The sequence below is a fragment of the Phyllostomus hastatus genome, unplaced genomic scaffold (assembly GCF_019186645.2).
Source record: "Phyllostomus hastatus isolate PE091 unplaced genomic scaffold, TTU_PhHast_1.1 phas_scaffold_501, whole genome shotgun sequence".
Lineage (NCBI taxonomy): Eukaryota > Metazoa > Chordata > Mammalia > Chiroptera > Phyllostomidae > Phyllostomus > Phyllostomus hastatus.
In genome coordinates, this window is record NW_025334033.1 from 38067247 (window position 1) to 38088952 (window position 21706).

The 21706-nt window shown below is 32.7% G+C and overlaps 1 protein-coding gene across 1 annotated transcript in view; it reads right to left on the reverse strand.

Annotated features, from left to right (window-relative positions):
• Nucleotides 1-417: 417 nt before the first annotated feature.
• The window catches only part of EXOC5 (exocyst complex component 5), a 46556-nt gene continuing 25267 nt past the window's right edge, over nucleotides 418-21706 (reverse strand). Inside the window, exons 10-18 of the mRNA XM_045823960.1 lie at nucleotides 21462-21544; nucleotides 20133-20342; nucleotides 18640-18787; nucleotides 15631-15739; nucleotides 12377-12497; nucleotides 10657-10743; nucleotides 7583-7691; nucleotides 7168-7383; nucleotides 418-6529 (exon numbers count right to left, since the gene is read on the reverse strand). Coding sequence (XP_045679916.1) covers nucleotides 6341-6529; nucleotides 7168-7383; nucleotides 7583-7691; nucleotides 10657-10743; nucleotides 12377-12497; nucleotides 15631-15739; nucleotides 18640-18787; nucleotides 20133-20342; nucleotides 21462-21544 — 1272 coding nt within the window. The 3' untranslated portion in view covers nucleotides 418-6340. The remainder of the gene's footprint in view (nucleotides 6530-7167; nucleotides 7384-7582; nucleotides 7692-10656; nucleotides 10744-12376; nucleotides 12498-15630; nucleotides 15740-18639; nucleotides 18788-20132; nucleotides 20343-21461; nucleotides 21545-21706) is intronic.

Below are 21706 nucleotides of genomic sequence, written 5' to 3' on the forward strand. Positions count from 1 at the left end.
TCAAAAATGAGGCAAACTGAAACTGTACACTACCTGATAGGAGGCAACGAGAACACAAAACTGCTTCTCTAATACCCCTGCCAAAAAAGTATCACTGGAATTTAATTAAGAGTAAACAGATAAATCCAAATTTAAGGACAGATGCTTTACAAAGTAACAGTCCCATAGCCTACAAAAATGCCGAGGATGACTAAAGTCAAGGAAAAACTGAGGAACTGTTGCAGGGTGAAAGAAGCAAGGGAGCCTACCACCTAAGCTCACATGTGATTTCGAACTAGTCCTCATTGGGACAATTAGTGAAACTTGAACGTTGTCTTCCTGATTTTGAAGTTGTATGTGGTTACGTAGGAGAATTCCTTCTTTTTGGAAATACAAAAGCACTGAAGGGTGATGTGTCATCATGACAGCGACTTACTGTTAAAGTGGAAAATGTTTATTTGTACAGTATTTACAACATTTCTGTAAATTTGAGATTGTATCAGAAAGTTTTTTTAAGGATAATGGAGAAAACCAATCCATAAATTATTCTTCTTAGAGTTGATAGAGCAATTCATGATATATAACTCTAAAAAAACCATAACTTTAATTACTATGGACTTCGGACAACTCCTGTGTACACATATGCTCTTCAAAACTGTATTAATTTTGTGTCATTGATTCACTCAGAAATTTTTCTCACAAATAACCTTCAGAATCTCATTTAAGTATCTGCATTCACGCACACAAACATGCTCTCTCTCTTTTCCTGTTAGGATAGTGACATGTTCATAGGTGGTGTTTGGTAGAGAGAAGCTTTGTGAGTTCTATTTTTAAAATCAAACAAAAACGTAGGTATTACTATAAAAATAACATCTCCCCCATGTGGCAAAAATTAAAAATACATCCCACTGGAGAATCCTAATATAAAGGCACTTAGTAGTATACCTTATCAAGTATTTTCACATAATCCCATGTGAATCCTCTAAATAGCACACAGCATCTGCAAACAATATACTTAGAGGTAGTTTCACCATTTTCTTTAGGTCAGCATTTTCCAGATTCTATTTGGATAATATTCTCTATAGCAAAAGGCTGCAGATTTGATAGAACTGTCCTAAGAAAACACCATAGTTCAAAGGAACCAAATTTACCCACAGTATAAAGATTAAAATGATAGGCAGGTAAAAAGAGACAGCCTCATTCAAGAGCACCTGCCTATTTAAGATAACAGGGACATCAAGAAAGCTTCCTACCTCTCCAAGTTTAATCTAGAAAATTTGAAAGTCCACCACTGGAGGTTAATTTCTTGGAGTTGGTTCCATCCAATCTTCAGGCTTAGTTTGTTAATATGAAGATACTCTGGAAGGAGTAAGACATTTTCCTTCACTTAAAACTGCCAATGGTGAAAACAAGAGGAAGTCACTCATCTGGGCTGTAAATGAAACAACTTATTCCATATTTCTACCCCTATTCTTAACCCTCTATATTTCTTCCTATTAAGTCACTAGTCAGTGATAATTCTGTTTTACTGACTTTCCAATGATTATAAAGTAAGTAGTTTCTGAAAGTAAACTTAATAACCAATTTGACTTTTAAATTAAAAGTGGCTCAGTTGGATACTGTCTCAACACAGTAATATAAATATTAGTATCATGACTAAAATGAATTATTGACAATTTTAATACATGTTGCACAGTACATATTAATATAGAAAAATACATGTTATCAGCAGCATAATGTTGATCATGTTCTAATCCATTCCACCTGCTCAAATATTAGTGCAAATAATTATATATTTGTAATGCATCACTGCTGTCTAGCACAAATCTATGCCTTCTGAATAAATGACTTTCCTCTGAGACTGTTTGCTGTTTGGAGTATGATGTGATATATTCATATTTAAATTGGCTTTGTATGGTGAGGCAGACTGCAACCTTCTAAACCACTTAGAAAATGAGTAAGTATGGTTAATTACCTGTCTCTGCCTCCAAAAGTGATAGTGTTCATAAGAACTGGTTTACTGTTACCTCCCAAATAATAGTGTTAAAGTATATAGGACCTAGTTTAAAAATATCAATCTTGTTAAGCCCAGGGTTATCAGCCTAGCTGCTTCAAATCACCAAATAAATTTCTTACTCTCTAATGTATCAGGTCTCTATCTCAAATACACTTGAGGGGTTGTTTCTCCTCTAAATTTGAAAGAGAAAGAACTGATCAGTTGTAAGAATAAAAGTTAGAAGTTAAGGCAACTTTTAAAAAGATTAAACATGCAATTTTTGATACATAAAAATGATCACTTATTGTTAATAAACTGAGTACATTCTCCCACACATTTATACTCCTACATTTGCCATTTAAAAACTACCAATGTGCTAAATAATTAACAGAAAAGTTAATTATGACAAGCAAACTTATGACATTAAAATATTCTGTTTTTGAAGGCAGAAATACTGATTTCTTCTTATCTTCCAAAGAGTTGTCATTTGTTCCCATGTTACAAGATATGGTACAATACCTGGACCCTTGTTATAAAATTAAGTAGAAACAATATTATGATTATGTAAAGTAATACTAAAGAGAACTCTTTGATGGAAATAGTTCTATTAGGTACAAATTTAATATTCAATTAAAATTTCATAGCCATTTATAAAATTTTAAAAACCAAATTTAAAAATTATTGATCACACATTAGGCACACTAAAAAAATCCAATAGCAAATTAGATACTGAAATTGTGTATCAACTTCATAACCTAAACACTACAATGAGAACTAAACATTTGATGAAAAGAAAATTAGATTAAGCAAAATTAATAAGTCTATCAAAAAAAGGACCTTTTCAATGTTACATAAGAATTGTGCATTGAATAGTGTGTGCAAGAGTTAGGTTTCAAGCTCAGCCTTTTACTGGCTATAGACCTTGAACAGGCCTACTTAACATTTATTTGCTTTAGGTATTTCATCTGTCAAATGGATATAATAGTATCCAACCCCCAGGGCTGTTTTGGAATCAAATGAGATAATACCCTAAAAGGCCTTAAGTGCATGGAACTTAAGTCAATAAATGTAGCTGTAATTATCTTTATTATGCATCAAAATTTAAAATTTGCTCTTTTTACTTTATGTAGAATTATTTACTCTAACAATATGGACTGGTCTTTTCCTCCAAAGTACACGTGTATTCAGGACAGACTTTCTCAAACAAAAAGAAGTACTACAGGAACTGAATACAACTGAACTCAGTGGATGAAAGCACAGAATGTTTGTGTATCGAATGCTCCATTAGAAATCTAAGTCAAAATGGGCAATATATGGGTAATATGCAGAGTATTTTTACATTAAAAAAAGTTAAACTCCCAGATGTGAGCTTTTTAAGTCACTAACAAATTATGCTGAGTGAACCTTATTGTCACATACAGTTCAAGCATGCCTCAGGCACTGACTTATAAACACATAACTACCTTAAGGGGTTTTGTGGCATTTCATGAACCAAAATTTCTTTATTTGGTTACTTATAAGTATTCAACATCACAGATGAGAAAAGGGAATGTTAAGGAAGCAGTATATTCTCCACTTTGAATCAATCTAGTGGCTGGTAATTCAATTATTTTACTAAGAGCCAGAAGGCTGACATTCAGATAGTGAAATATTTCAAATGAGAGAAATGGCCTAAAATATACCACAAATTAACCTACTTGCAAAAAATTAACCTTCTAATTAACCTATTAGTAGCTCTTTTTAAAACAAGAAAAATGCTAGGGATTTGCAACCATGGTGATGCCCATAAAATGAGGCTAATAAATAAATTTCTTGGAATAGTCACATAGTCCACAGTTCCATCCAGCTGTTATTTAATAGTTCTTCATAAGGACTATTTAACTATTCTGGCTGAGTGTCTTTCTCCAATGTCATAAAAGCTAGATTTCCTTCTTAAACCTGTGTTCTGTATTTCACTTTCTGTACCATTTTATGCAAACATAATATACTCGAGTTTTAGAAAAGTAATTAATTTACAGCGTTTTAGAGCACATTTTCAACTTCAACACATTACCTAAATATTGTTGTTAGCTCATGCGGAACTGCAGAAAATTGCCAAGATTATCTTTATTCAAATGTTGGCTAAAGTTACTAATATACAAAGTTCCATTATTGCTACCTAAAATTACTGTGTACATATGAAAAACATTTCCCTTATTAATCATCTCTTTTGAGCCATAAATTTTGGGCAAAATTTTTTAGTGGCTGTGAATATCAAAAATATTTTAAAAATCAGAATATTTCTGCTAAAAAAGGAAGTAAGAAGACCTATGATAACAAAAAGAAACATCTTAAAAATGTAAAGAAAAATAATTTATAAAATTCAGTATGGATGTCCTTAAATGTAAAAAATAAAGTGAAATAAAAAAAAAACAATTGCAGGGAATTTGTTTATTGAGCATTAATATTGACACTTCTAAATTAAGTTATCACTTACGAGTTTTCTTTGTCACTGCCCTGTCAATGGACATAATGGAAAATATTGCACGGAACTCAAGCATGTAAATAATAATTAACAAAATATCTATGCAACAAGTATATGTCATACATTTTTAAAATTAATCTAAACAAAATAATTTGAAGTGCTTCTTTGTTTTGGAAGTCTCAAAATGTTTTCTCATGTTTTATTTGAGATCCGTCCCCCACCCATTTTTACAAATTGACACTGTATACAAAGAATTCAAATGGCCAGTAAAACTACTGGGTTCATATTGTTGGCTTTTAGGTAACAGAGGTATAATGTGAATTCACATCAGAGTTTTCTAAAATGGCAATAGTACAAGCATATGACTTTCCCTAGTATCCAAAACCTCTTCTGGTTCTCCCTTGACTAAGGAATAGAAAACTAGACAGCCTTCTAAAGCTGCCACAATCTCCTTAAATGCTTTAATCAATGTTGGCATACTTCATTTGTCTTGATCACCTTGATAACACTGGGCTAAACAGAAAATAAAGAAAATTCAGTCAACAGTAACTTAAATAGTAGCTAGCTTTAGACCTGAAAAAGTTTTGGTAAAGTGGATGACCATTCAGAAACATTCTTCAAAAAAAAAAGTAATTTTCCAAAATTAGGCCAAAAAACCTACACTAAGAGAAAATAATGCCAAGAATGAGTTGAACATTAGAATTTATCTGTTCCCGTAAGGTGAACAGCACAATGGGAGCTGAAACACTACACAGAGTTAAGAATGCATTCTCACAGAGCAAGTTTATAGAGCTAATGGCCTTTCTAAATTTCCACTTGATGTTTAAAATTTTGTAAGTGATTTACTGTGTCACCATATCAAGCCAATTCAATTAACTACATTCAGTAGAAACTGCTTCAGAAATGCCCTGAAAAGATAATGACAGAAACTAGATATGAAAAGCTACTAACTTTGCAAAGCTCATCTCCAGACTTAGAATATGAATTCCCAATTCCCATTAAAACAGAAGACTATCTGCATGTTTAGCCACTCCATATTATTCCAATTTGACTTCAAGATTGAAATATTAAAGGACTACATTATTGCTAAACATTGTCAATATTTCTCATATGCACTATTTAGAGTATACTTCACTTTACTTCCTTTATAATATTAAAATAATGAATAAATATGGTCTTTCTGTTAAGGTCCTCCACCTTATCTTAACTGAAATATAAAACAAGGTAGTTTTATTAATTTCTTGCTAGCAACGACTTAAAATCTGTTTACCAAGAAACAGTAAACTTTAAATTGTGTTTTTTTTACCCAGAAAGCAGATATATTCTAATCCATTCCTAATATCTACATAAAACATTTCATCATTTTAGTTTAGTATATAACATTTTTCTTGAAATAGTACTATGGTTGTACCTCAGAAAAAATCCAATCAACCAAGGAAATTATGCTCAATTGTTAACCTTTTGAAAGAGGCAAAAAGTTCTCTAGGAATACCTAAAATAACTTGATTAACAATTTCTGGTGCTACAAGGTCATTAAAATTGATAAAATAGGATGGTGAAATTTCCCAATGGAATATGTTAAAGAACATGAACTGGAAAACTGGTAACATCTATTTGCCTTCTGATACTAAGATTTTCCAGGATGAAAACCGTGACATATAGTTTCACAGAATTTGAAACTTCTATGTTCAAAGATGGTATTAAAAATCAACTTAAAAGTAAAAAAACAAAATATGGCTACTAGTGTCCAAATTTAAAAACAAAAATCTCAAGGGTAAGTATGGCTGCTGCTTTTCCAGTCATTTTTCCATAAAGTGTTGGCTATGTCGTAAGAAATCTCCTGTGCTTTCTATCAACCAAGGCCTGCTGAAGTACAACACACTTCTCTTCCAAATGCAACCTCAGCTGAAATGTCGAGCAAGACGGGCAGATCTATAGTCAGCACGAAGTTGTACGAAGGAGTGAAGAATGTTCTTGTCCAGGTTAGCAAGTTGTTCTCCTGAGCAGACTTGCTTTAAATTATCTGGGGCAACTACCAGAAGATTGCAAAGTGCATGCAGAGTATCAAAAAGCTGTAATACCAGTGGAATCTAAATTGAGATAAGAAAACAAAACAAAACATTGAAACAGTGATTTCTAGTTTTATGATTAGTAAATTCTTCTCATATACATAGTATTGGTCAGGATTTACTAATATGGGAGGGCTCAATATATTAGAACTTTTGAAAGCTCCTGAAGCATTAAAACTCAAATATTTCAGTTATTACATAAACCTGGCTATAATCTTTCTGGAAAGATACATATTTTGTGAATCGTCTTCAACAGTGATAATCATTTATATTTTTGTGGACTAGAACTAGTTATCATTCATTTAGCACTTTTCTTAAATAATTGAAACCTTAGAAAAAGTGATTTCAGAGAGAGAGATACATGAGGAAAGGACATATTCTGCCAATGTGTGACATATATAGTATTAGTGATAGTAGTGAACAAGTTCATTTGGACTAGGGGAAAGCAATATGGCTTTGTCTAAAAATAAAGCATGAAGCAAAAATGTGTCAATATGGAAATATCATTAGAACCATACTTCTTCAGTTAGGAAATGTTATTCTCATTAGGCATCAATAAAATGTATGAACTTTTTCACAAATGGTAAGTCAGTACAGATTTTTAATGGTCTGACATGTTCTTGAGCCTATTTATAAGTTTGATATTTGTGAATACATACCTTGAAGTCTTTGGCACACTTCCTATATTCAGCTACATCACAAATTGCTAACATGCCACCCATACAACTGTAGGAATATTGTTGAAGGTGCTCATAAATAAGTCGATGAAAACGTACTCCAAATTCCATCAAAACTGTATCCACATTCTTCCCATCCATGGAATTTTTAATCTTCTCCACTTGTTTTCTTACATAAGCACAGACTTTAACACAGGCCTGTAAAATTTTTTCTACACTTATTACATAGAAATGTATATCATGTTAGCTAAGGAGAAAATATATATTGTTTTTCATTAATCTCTAAGTATAAAAAGAAAAAAAAACAAGACTACAGTAAGAAAAACCAATGAAAATGATAACAAATGCATTAAGAAAGCAGATATTTCTTACTAGCATATCAAATCATTCTACTCACATTAGTATACTGAATCAAAACATTGTTTTCATCTTCTGGCTTAAAATCTGTTTTCTTTTGTTCTGCAGCCAAGATATGCTTCATTTGTCCAATCATACAATTTAATGTTCTAAAGAGTTGAGAATAGCAGATATTTGATCCATTTATATTATTTATACTAAATTAAATTAAAATTATTAAATGCAATATCACCATAAAACTGTTTTACTATTGTTAGACTTTAGATTTTAGAAAAAATAAAATCTAGGTCTTGATGTCAAAGAACTCATGGTTCTATTGGCTTCCTGCTCAAAACGGGGTAAAAATTCATTTGCCAAATACTTCATTTAAATCTTTAAAATATTAGAAGCCTGTCACTTATTTACTTACTTAACAACTACATATAAAGAATACTTAGGAAAGGGAAAAGACAGCGCTTAAGAAGAATGGCTAAAGTCTGGAAAATCAGGTGAGAAGAACATGCGTTTCATAGTCTAGAGACAAGCAGGAGGCTGGGGACAAGTGATACTGAAGACCCAGCTGAGAAATGAAAGCACAGGTTTATAACAGCAAACAATGTTTGAGTTTTATGATGTCCTTCAATAGCAATCAGCCACCCAGTTACGGGAATAAAAAAGACTGCACTGATCCACAGTTTAGGATCTTTAAGACAGTTATGGTTAAAGAAAATGGACTTTAGGGTAATTATGAGTAATTCAAGGGTGGAGCAAGCAATCGAAGCACAATAATGAAGTAAAACTAGGAAAAGAAAAACAGATTAGCAAAAGATGAAGAATTCCTGCTGAGGTCAGAAAGCAGAATAGAAGATTGTGAGCACTGAGTGGGATTATTCAGGTTCACGGGTTTTGTTACCAATGATAACAAGGTCTAACAGCATATGAAAGTAGGTAGCTAAAGTGGAGGTGATTAAGAAAAAGACTTGTGTCACACACATGGAGGTGGAAATAAATCAAGATTTAAAGAAAAATTTTGTGAGCCAGATGCCCAAATCTTCAATAAATTTAGGAAGCTGACATAAATGAGTGAGACACAACAGCAGAAGGAAAGGGAAGATGATGTGAGCTTCAATGGCAAAGGAATCTGGCCTAACAGCAGATTGATACTGGTCTGAGAGTATCAGGAGGAACACAGTTGGATGCTGAGTTCACCCCTTGGCTTTGCTGTACATGGGTATAAAGAAGAACTGGAAGTTCGCATTCAAGAGACCACCAGAGACGACTGTGCCTTTGATTACACAACTAATACAGACTTTGAGACAAAGGCTCACATGCAAAAATGAAAGGAAATTACCTAATACATATATTAAAAAGGCAACTAGGATAACTGTATTTCCTATACTTTTGAAGGTTTAACATATTCAACTTCCCCACCTCCCAAATATGATTTTCAGGTATTCTGAGGCAAAGCAAAAAGAAACAAGTTAGTATGAGGGATTTATGTTATAAAAATACATACTTTCTTGAAGTAATGATTATAATGTATACATATACACTTTAATTTTATTAAAAGAAGTTTTGTATATGTATAATATCATGTGGTCCTGACTAAAAACAAAGGGAGAGATCAGTTTTTAGGATTCTTCTAAGCATTTAATTCTTCAATAAACTAGTCTCAGTAATTAATTTTATTAGCATCCTTATTTTTCCAATTTTATTCTTCCATTTTATTTTTCTTTCTCTTATTAACACATACTCTATGGTAGTTCTTGGTCTTAGTAGGAAGTTAACTGAGAGGTGAGGTACAAGTTTGTAACTACTAATAAAGTAAAAATTATTTCTTTATAATTTTTTATAAATTTTATGTAATTTTAGAGAGAGAAACAGAGGGAGAGAAACATCAATGTGTGAGACAAATATTGATTGGTTGTCTCTTGCACACCCCCAGCTGGGGACCTGGCCCACAAACCAGGCATGTGCCCTGACCAGGAATTGAAGGTGACCTTTCAGTTTGCAGGCTAATGCCGAATCCACTGAGCCATGCCAGGCAGGGTTATTTACTTTTTAATAAAACAGAGTGGATTCCAAGTTTTCTTTATAACAGCACAGTAACTAACCTGCATTCAAATATGCTTCCTTGAATGGAAAAGAAGTAGAATTACAGCAAATGAGAAAGATATGCCCAGACCTAGTAAAAGGGGCATCAGAATGAGCCCCAGCTCTACCAACATTAACTGAGTGATCTTGAGCAAATTGCTTAATTTTTTTAAGCTTCCATTTCCTCATCTGTAAAATGGAAAGATATTTCCTACCTAATAAATAAAATAATACAAGCAAACATCTTTTCACTATGCCTGGCCTAAAGCAAATACTTGATACATGGTAGCCATCATAATCATCAACAAATACATGCCCACTATCACCTCAAAAGAAAAAAGAGAACCACTGCTTTACAGTATAAAGTAAGTGCCTTCTGATGTAATGTAAGAGTTTGCCTTTACTTAAAAAAGTTACCTTTAGAAAATGTGTGTGTTTATTTACTTATTTATATTGATTACAGAAAGAGAGGAAGGGGGTGAGAAAGAGAGGGAGAGAAATGTCAGTACAAGAGAGAAACATCAATCAGCTGCCACCTGCATGTGCCTTGACCAGGGATCAAACGCACAACTCAGGCACCCGCCCTGACTGGGAATCAATCCTGCGAACTTTTGGTTCATGGGAGGACGCCCAACCAACCAAGCCACACCAGCCAGAGCAGAAAATTCGTGTATTTACTTAAAGCATTTCAGATGTAAGCCTGAAAATTCTAAATGAAAATAAAACCCTCTGTTACATACCATTTTTAAGGAGTTTGAAGAGTATGTGTGTACAAGTGGAGGAGGGGCTGATTACAAAAAAATGTTTTTTAAAACTAAATCTGGTTTAAAAGTAAATCTAAACACACTGACTTCCAGAAATAATAAGCTTACAAATCCAATAAAAATAACATTCTAATAAGGATGATATCAACAGGTAAAAATAAAGTCAAATGGTAAAATGAAGACAGACGTTTTTCTTCCCTGAAAACCATTTTATGGTGCTATAATTGTTTTTATAATTTTTAAAAATGTAAGAGGAAAAGTAAAACCAACAACTTGCCTATCAATGCCAGTATCCAACTTCATCTCCATTTGTTCAATTATTTCTTTTTTCTTCTGAAGGCATTCAGATAACTTAGGAGAAGAGCTATTGAATGTTTAAAGAAAAAAATCCCATTAGTAGTCTTACAATTCTAAGTTTTTCATATTCATGTGTGTACTGCTATATACATTTATATAAACACACACGTTATTTTAATATGCTCACAAATGGAACAAAATACAAGTAGTTAAATAATCATAGTTGACCTTGAACAACATAGGTTTGAAATGTGTGGGTCCACTAATAAGTGGACTTTTTTTTCCCCCAGTAAATACTATATATGTGTTTTCTCTTCCTTATGATATTAATAACATTTTCTTTAGCTTACTGTAATGTTAGTATATAATACATATAACATACAAAATATGTGTTAATCTACTATTTATCTTATCAGCAAGGCTTCCAGTCAATAGTAGGCTATTAGTAAAGTTTTTGGAGAGTCAAAAGTTATCCACAGATTTTTGACTGCAGTGGTGGGTAGGGCAGGGTGGGGATAGTGTCCCTAACCCCCTCATTATTCAAGGGTCAACTGTACTTAGTATTCATTATAATGGTCACACTAGTAAAACTTAACCAGTTAATGAAGAAAAGGAAGATTTAGATATGTTACTTTTATCTCTGAGAAGATATCCCTTAAGAATATAAAAATGTGATTTTGAAATTTTGGATTTGGTTTCTTTGTTAATTAAATTTCTGGTATAATAGTAAGAAAAGTCACAGACTATTAAGACCACAGTAAATTACACTAATTAAAATCTGGAGACTGACAGTTGTATTTAGCTTTCTTACATTAAAAAACAAACAAAATACCTGACAGTCCTATTTGCCTTCTGATGTTACCTAAATGTCAAAAACACCCAAAATAAGGAATGTGCTCCCTAATAGTGTATGAATTCTTTGCCATGTGGCATTATAGCTCTTTAAAAAGCAAATTTCCTTTCCAAGTGATTCTGAGATCACAAGTAATCTTTATCTTTGAGACTATTTCTGGACTAATTTCTTAGCATATCAATGTTATTAGCAAAATGTCTGAAATTTTACCTTACATACATTCTTCTTAATAACAACAGTACTACACATATAGTTTTATAAAGCAAGTTAACATATACACTAATTTAATCCTCATGTGGTTTAAAAGTTCACATAAATTGATAGGAACATATAAACCAAACCTTACTTAATGCCTCATCAAAACCTATCCTATTAATCTCATAAAAATTTGTATTGATGTCCTTATATGACAAAAAGTGGTTATAAGCTAGAGGTCCTCTTTCACATCAGATGTAGGTTGATGACAGATTCAGTCTTTTCAAATAAACCAAAATTAATACCACAGAAATGAGAGAAAATAGGAGGCAAGGGAGTAGGAAAAGAATCTTTACTTTTTATTTCACACTTTCCTGTCCTGTTTTATATTATTAATATGTATGACTTTTTAAAAAAATTATTTATTTATTTATTTTTATTGTTGTTCAGGTACAGTTGTCTCCATTTCCCCCCACCAGTCCCCCCAACCCCAGCCATCCCCACCTTCCACCCTCGATCCTACCTTCTTTTGGCTTTGTCCATGTGTCCTTCATACATGTTCCTTGACAACCCTTCCCCCTTTTAATATTTAACAAAAAGGTATGTAGAATATTATAATAGTTATTAAAATACCAATAAAAATTTGACTAACCTTATTAGTGGCATAAGGTGGTCATTAAACTGCTTGTCAAAAAGATGGAAAATAGTATTGGCCTGTTGCACAACATCCAGAAAATAGAGATTTGCGTTCCGAGAATCTGAAGAGGGAATTCCTAAAGTTGGAAGGCAAGTATATGTTAGAGTCATACTTTAAAAAGTTCACCTTGGCAACAGAAAAATGAGTATAGTTTTATGTATACAACATGAACAGAAGTAATTGCTGTTTTAATAAATTAACAATGATTTCTGTAGGCAGAACAGTAAAATTAAACTTGTTCATCAAGTAACAAAATGCACCCAAAGTTTTCATGCCCAGATTTTCACCACTTACTCACTCTTCATTATTTGCTGAGCTAAACTGAAAAGTAGATCAATAAATGTATCATCTTAAACTGTACCTTCTCCTTCCTCTTCCCACACTCTTGTGCCCAATGATTCACTTGAGCCATGAACATATGTCTGCCATTTTTCTAATAGCCAGGCCTCTTTATTTCTGAGAACAGTTAAAACAGTTTTCTTACTAGCTTCCTGGTTCAAATCTCTTTATCTGTTATGCTGTAACAACATACTTAAACTTACTCATTTCACTCACCATGTTCCCCACTACTACCTCAAAAATATTCATGCTTCTCACTGTTTAGAGAATAGATTCCTAATTTTCAGTATGGTATTTAAGCCACTCCACATTCTGGTCCCCCCAAAATACAGCTGACCATTCCAAATTTCAATTCCGTCTTTTGTGTAACAGAGTAATAGTAAACTCTTAAGGTCCCCCTAATCCTAGATACTTATGTTTCTAGTTAAAACTAAAAGGTATAAAAGACTAAGAAAAATATTCACAGCAAATAAGAAAAAAAAATTAACACCCAGAATTTTTTATAGGATAATGACTTTTTTCAGTTTTAAAAATGAAAATCAAAGGTGTTTTATTTTCCCACAAAATACAAAATTTACCCGTCTATAAGAAAATTAAAGGCTCCAACACAAACATGCAAGAGAAAAAAGTCAATACACATGTAGGAAAAATACTAATCTGTGTTAATAATGAAAGACATGAAAATTAAGGTAATAAGTATATATATTTTAATCACTAAATTATTAAATTTTTAAAAAGAATATTCAATAATGTGCAGAAACACTGGTACAGTCATATCTGACTGTAACAGTGTAAAATAGTGGGGGAAAAACCCTTTGGGAAAAACAGTTTGTATGTATAAAGATTTTAAAAATTTGTACATACTTTGATCTGGTTATTTCATTTCTGGGATTTTTATCCAAAGAAAATAATTTAAAATAAGGAAAGTACATTAAGTACTACAATTTCATTGTTGCATTATTTATATTAATAAATTGCTGAAGAGGTTCAATATGTCTAATTAGAGATGGTTAATTTTATAATATATACATGTGACAGAATTTTAGATAATCACTAGAAATAATATCAGTAAGTAATAACTAAATAGATGCATGGAAAATATTTATGAATATAAGGGACATTCTTATTCTACCAGGAAATTTTCTCAGCCCTTCCAAATTGTGAATACTGCTTTTAAAATGAAGAGGCTAGGTTTCCATACTAGCTAAATAACAAATCATTCCTACTATCTGGATTTTAGTTCATGTTACTTTTTTCATTACCTTTTTAAATCTTTATACCTCTAAGGTATTATTATCCCAATACAAATTACCACATTTTAAAGTCATTTGCAAAAGGTAAATATTAAAATACTTGATGTCAAGAGACAGCTGTAATTAAACAAACAAAAAGGATGCAAATGCTTATCCATATCATGAGAGCAACTATACAAAAAATGGGTAACAATAAACCACATGGTTACTAAATTATAGGTATTCTTGCTTCAGTGTTAGAAACTTTATGGAATAATGTTATAAACAGTCAATAAATATTTTTGAGTGTCTGCTATGTGTTTTCTAGGTGCTAGACTATAGTGGTGAATAACACATACAAGATTCCCATCCACAAGAGCTTATATGCTGTTCTCTGTACTTAAAATACTCTTTCTCCAAATACTCAGTTTCCTCCTCAACTTCATTTAGCTCTCTGGTATATGTCTCCTCAGAGAGACATCCTTTCTAAAAAAGCTCTCTGCCCTTGAATATCCCTTCCCACCTCCCCATTACTACTCTCTATCTATCCCTTACTCAATTTTATTTTTCTTAGTCATATGTCTACCTTTTCCATAAGAATGTAAGCTCCTTGAGTACAGAAGTAGGCACTTAAGTATGTACTGAATGAATTCTGGTGAATGGAGGTATACATTAAAAGATGAAAATGTCACTGTGATAAGTGCTATGAAAAAAGCTAACCCAGTGATGAAATGATGAGTAGGCTAGGAGAGGAGGGCTACTTTAGCTAGGGTGATCAGCAAAGGCCTCTATGAGAAGGTGAGATCTTAGTTGAGATAAGAAAATTGAAAAGCCAGACATGAGAAGAGCTGAAGGAAAAGGATTGGGGATGGGTAAAAGCCAAGTGCCAAGAGCCTTAGTGAAGAAAAAGAATAAAGGCCAGAAGCACTAGGGTAACGAGGGGAAATGCCTATGAGGATGAATACGTATGAGGAAACTGGATCAAAAAGCCATGCTTCTATAAAGAGTTTGTTGTTATTTTCCCCGTAAGAGTAATAGGGAGCCACTAAAGGGTCTTAAACAGAAAGATAACTATCGCATGGAGTCAGTAATTTGGAGAGGCAAGAATACAGGGAGACCAGTTAGGAGCAGACAGAGATGGTGTTTAAATTAGAGTGGCATCAGTGGGGATGAAGAAAAGTAGATGAATTTGAGTTATGTTTGGAAGTGTGTATCAGGGTTGAAGAAAAAGAGGAACTGTGGCAAATCCGCACTGAATTCAGGACTTGAACAACTGGTAAATAGCAATGCCCTTTAAAGACATCGGGAAGAACAGGAGAGAAATAGGTTTAGGTGGAAGATAAAGTGTTTCATTTGGGATATGTTAAATTTGAGACGCACAGTGAACAGGTGGAGAGGTCAAGGAGGCAACTGGATTAATAGGCCTAGAATTTAGGGAAGAAGTCATTAATACCCTATTAATGTACAGCTTTCAGCATCTGACAAATCCTTGCATTACAAAAGCTCAGAATACATTCACTGCACTGAACTGAACTTGACATGTAGAGTTGAATATATATAAAACATTACACATTCACATTTAACCACGCAGGATCAAAGGAATTTAACAGAAATTATAACACAGATAAATATACTTACCAGCAAGTCCTGTTTCCAAAGCATAATCAATATGCTCAATACATAAAAATTCCACAAGAATGGTAAAAATTCTAAAGGCATTCCGTGGTAGATCAGAAGGATCAGAGAGCTTTAAAACAAAAACCAAATATATCACATCACAAGTCTACCTTAAAAAAAAGGGCAACTCTTTTTTTTAAGCAATCAACTTTGTGTAAGTGGTAGTGAATAGTAAGGTACCAAAATAACAACTTAAGAGTTCTTCCTCCCCACTTCCAGTGCCTCTCTCACATACATATAATGCTCCATATTCACCTACAACTCTCCTGGCTTAAACTAGATCAGTGTTTTTTTGACCTGAGAGAGATAACCAACAGAAAATAAAGTGTAATAAAATCCCTTTTAACAGTAAAACCAAATACAGTTTCATGAAATATACATGAACACATATACATATAACAAAAGTACACTGGGCTGCCCTGACTGGTGTGGCTCAGTGGGATGGGCGCCAACCCACAAAGCAAAAGGTCACCAGTTCAATTCCCAGTCAGGGCACATGCCTTGGCTTACAGACCAGGTCCTGGTTGGGTGTGTGCGAGAGGCAATTGATCAGTGTTTCTCTTGCACGTGGATGTTTCTCTCCCTCTCATTCTCCCTCCTTCCCCCCTCTCAAAAATAAACAAAATCTCAAAAATAAAATGTACACTGGGCTGCCACATAAAGTGCATTTCTTATTGTGGGGCATAATCAAAGAAGTTTGAAAACTACCAAGTGAACAAAAGCTATTCTAGCAATACTCAAAATAAAAAAAAATATTCTTTATTTTACTGGGGGTGGATTAGAGAAATCAGTAAACTGATGCACTATAAAATATGAAAGGCTCAAATCCCAGCCTCATCACTTCCTGGTTGAGTGAACACTTGAGATGTTATTTAACTCCACAAAGCCTCAATTTCTTCATTTGTAAGGTGGGAATAATATGAATTGTATTTATATCCTAGCCTTGAGGTGAGAATAAAATATGAAAATGAATTTAAAGTACCTTCAGCAGTGTTTAGCACATAGTAAGCAAACAATAATAAATGTTCATTTTGATGTTGATGCTGATTAACTATTTCAGTAAAAGAATTATTAGTAGTTAGCTGAAAAAATTAAATCCCTCTTAAAAAGTTAGAAAGTTACCTCGCAACTTCTTATAAATGCTTCCTTCATTATTTATCAATTGATCATTACCTACTTGTAGTCTCTATTCATGCACCCTGTCAGAGGAATGCTTATTACCTGATATCTACAGCTGGGAGTGAAGTATATAACCCACCTTAAATCCCCTAAGTCTCCACTGATTATAAATACAGATTTGGTATTACTCAATTCCACTCAGGGTCTTCTTTAATACCATCCAACTTTTACCCTCCATACCACAGCTCTCACCTCCCTTATTTGCTCACAGATGCTCTACAACAGATACCCTTAATAAGCCATAAAGAATACAGAACTATTAAAAAATAGTGACAACCCAATTTCAAAAATGTACAAAAATATACCAAAGAATATATATATGGATGGAAAGATGTCAACATCATTAGTTATTAAGAAATTCAAAATAAAACCATAATGAGGTATCACTACACACCCTATTAGATTGTCTAAAAGTAAAAAGACTCATCATACTAAACGCTGCAGATCATGTGGAACAAATGGAACACTCACACACCACTTGTAGGAATGCTGAAACAACTTTGGAAAATAGGTAGTGTCTGAATGACTACTACCATATTGTTACTACGTATATACCAAAGAGCAACTAAAGCATTATCTGCACAGAGACATATGAATGAATTTTCATAGCAAATTCATCCATAATAGTCAAAACACTGGAACCAATCTAAACCATCAATAGGTAAATGGATAAAATGTGGTATATTCATGCAATAAAATAGTACTCAGCAATGAAAAAGAACACACTAATTAATACACACAACATGGATGAACCCCAAAATAACTATACTGAGTGAAAGAGGCCATAATCACATGTACATACTATAATTATAATATACTACAATTGCTCCTATAAAAATAATTCTAGAAAATTAATCAACTCCTTGAAGACATCCTATTTAGCTTCTAAAACTTAGTCCTCATATGTCGCCTTCTTTTACAAATCTAATCTATAGTGACATATAATGAATCTGAGGTTGCCTGAGGACAGAAGTGGAGAGAGGGGAACAAGAGCTTATATCAATAAAAGAGCAACAGTGAACTTTTTGGTGTGATGAATCTTATTATCCTGACTGCAGTTATAGCTTCAAAAATGTACACATAATTTATCAAAGTTAAATTGTTTTAATATACAGTTTATTGAATGTCAATTATTAATATATCTCAGTTATTTTTAAATAAGGAAATAAAAATCAATCTGCTTATTCATTACGCTGCCCTTGTTTAATATCCTTTAAAGCTGCCATCATCAACTACGAGGTCAAGTCCAAGTTTCTAAGCTTAGTATACAAAGAGTTTTTCCCTACCTTTTCAACCTCCTTGTATTCCTCTTCCCACGTACATTTTAATTTCAAGCATTTTATGCTGCATGATTGATCTTTATATGTCTTTGTACTATTTTCTCTGCCTGAAACAGCCGGCCAGAATCATCTTCTTAAAGATATCCTATTTAGCTTTGAAGATCTAGGCCTCACTACTTGTGCCCCACCCTGTATAATGTTGACAGCTACATGTAGGATGATCTGAGGCTTTAGAAATGTTTTAACATATCTTCAGCATTCAGCAAATTAGAGATATTACTGTATCAAATATGCCCATCCACCCACCCTGGTGTATGATACCATAACATTTTTACAAATGTACTTCTAAATCATTTCAAAGTAATTTAGTCCTCTAAAACAAAAGTCCTGTATATTTCTATTATAAAAAGTTGTTCCTAACGAGAGAGCAGATCTGTATGTTAGTATAAACAAGGCAAAACTTAAAATATACAATTATATATAAATAAAATAAATTTATAATTACTCTTACCCTATGACATCTTTCAAAAGCTTGTTTGGTTTCTTGTAGAAGATTAACCACCACTTCTTGGGATAGGAAAGTTTCCCCATGAGTATCGATACTTGGCCCCAATGGTAAGTTGGTACGTTGTCTAATTCTCTCTTTCAAATCTTGAATACTAGAGCATCATATCAATAAATTAAAAAAGAACACTTCAGTATACACAGATTTCAACTTTAAATACCCAAGCTTAGTATATATCAACAACAAAAAAACTGACCAATAGCCAGGGGGCCTAAAAGTTCTAATTCCAGTAATTAGTTCTGTAAAGAAAGGTAAGCTTTAAATCTCTAAACTCAGAAGACTGTCTCTGAAAAATTAGGAGATCTGGAGTTATGATCTCTATTTAAGCTCTACGATTCTGACTCAGTAACCTAAAACTCTTTGTTCAGTTTTATAGGAAGTGGGCTATTACAAATAAGGTAATATTCCACATTACTAAATGGTCCTGCTTAAAATAAACTTTAAAATTTTTATCTTTTTAAAATATATTTAACCATTTAAACACAACAGTTATAATAATCTCAACAAATATATTGCACATTTCTTCATTATTAAACAAGATATATTAAACATGATTTAGCTTTTCTTAATAACTAAGGATCACTTTAAACATTATATGGTGGTATCATCAGAAGGTTAGACTTTTTTTTTTTTTGCTCCTAGAACATACAGCTCCAGATAGTTAAGAACATATAGCTCTTCTTTAATTTTTATGACTGTTCTTTAGTTTTTCTCTTCCTTTATTTACTTCTAAATAAAAGTAAAGCTACTTTTAGATGTAGCTACTTCTTTCAGAGCTACTTCTTTCAGATGTCAATTTTTATTCCTAATTTTAACCTCTCCCTGATCATTATTTAACATTCAACAAACTGGGAAGTAAGAAACTGAATAGGGTGTTTACATAATTGGACTCTGAACCCTGATTATAAGATTCCAGAGAAGTCATTCTGCTTCCTCCTAGACTCAACTGGGGTTCTAGATAGTTGCAGTCTGGATTAGTGAGGTGCCAGCCCTATAAATCACAAAGTGATTTATAGCAAATCACTTTCTTCAAGCGTGTGAACAATCACAAGTTTTAAGGTATCAATTAATTTTATGTGCAAGTCATTAAAAAGTTTAGGGTTTCTTTGTTTTTCACACCTACAACAATCAACAAAAAAAACACACGTGCCTCCTAGTTAACAGCCTGGAACACTTTACTGAGTTTGAAAATAAAACAGAACCTAGAGAGCTCTATATAGTGCTGGTATTCTGCTTTACATTTTAATCATATTATGTTAGGGCATTTTCAACAGGTGGTTCAAGAGACAGGATTTGATCAATAGTATAAACAAACTGGGTTGAAAGAGTTTTTCATAGAAAATTCCAATGGCTCAATATTTGACAAGTTTGTGCAAGTTTGTTAATAAAGTTCTTAATATATTTAGTCTTATTATATAATACTTAACAGAAACACTCACCCTCCTGTTCCAATGGATCTCTTTTGATGGTTTTTTGAATCATAATAGCGCTGTAGGATCATTGCACTTCTGCTTTTCAAATATCCAGTCTCCACCTCAATATAGTTCTCCAAATAGGAAATGAAAATGGATTTGATAAGCTTAGTCAAGAAAGTCTGTTTATCAGTGCCTAAGTTAAACTCCATCAACTTGCTGGAAAGATTCGTGGTTCTTTTCATGGAAGAGAAGGAAAAAAGATCAATATATATTTTAGGTATAGTAACAATAATAAGGAATATATATTTTAACAATGTGACTTTAATAACTTATGTTATACCACCATTCTTAAAATTTGGTAAGGTACTTATCAGGAAGCAGAGAAAAGCTGTATAGAGTTATATAAAATAGAATGAATATTACAAACAACATTATGGGGTTTTTTTGTTTGTTTTATTTTCTTTTTTTGCAGTTTTTATTAAATTATTGAAGTTAAACTGGTTAATGTGATTATAGGTTTCAAGTGAACATTACGACTTTGAAAGCTGCCATGAACTCCAAGGGGTGACCAGCAGAAGAAACCAAGGAAACCAAAAGTCTAGAAACGGCAACCAGTGGTACATGGCTTCAAGTGTGCTCTAATGCCATTCGCGCACGGCATGGTACACAAGCCAGAATACTGAGAGGTCTACTCTCTGATCATTCTATTTTACGTTTATCCATGTGAACTTTACTCTAATTTTGTTTCTCATTGTTGAAGATAGGCTCATAATAATGTTGTTACTGATAGAAACTTTCAGTTCGATTATGGATACTTTTTAAAACTCTCCTCCCAAAAGGATGACACTGAAGAGTAAGCAATAGGGTTGGGTAAAAACTCTCTATGAAGCTTCTGATATAACATGTCTAAGTTTTTAATATTGCTGTTTACAAAAATAAAGGACAAATTCTCACATGAGACTTAAGATTGAAATTGTCATTTTTAAAGAATTTGTCACTTTCTCAATTTCTAAAGTTTTAACTACAGATAAATGTAATTATACTACTTCTTGGAGAAAAAAATTAAAGAATAATAAACTAGCTTACAATTCAAATCAGAAACAAAATTCTCAAGTCTTAGTTTAAAGAAGGTAAATAAAGCTTTGTTTCATTCAAGTACATTAATATAAAGCATAATATCCAATCACTTAATATACTAAGAATACTACAGAACACTAGTCTATATAGCCAAGCATTTAATGCTAAAAGGCATGCATGTTGCTACCAGTTATTCAAAAATACCTGAAAACTCCCCCATTTTCCAAAAAACAAAATCTAAGATCTGTTATTATTTTCTAATAATTAAAAATATACCTTGTATATAAGTCATAGAGATTTTTGAGATACTGCTCTGCATCAGACTTCCTACATTCTTCTAACTGGTCTTTCACAAAACTCTAAAAAAAAAAAAAGGCAACATTTTGTCAATTAAGTAAATACTAAATTACATAGTCAAGATGTATTTTTGTCTGAAATTAACTTCACATTCTTCAAATGTTTTGACTTACAATTCAATGGAAAAGACAACGCACAGAAAATAGGCCAACATAAAAATGTAA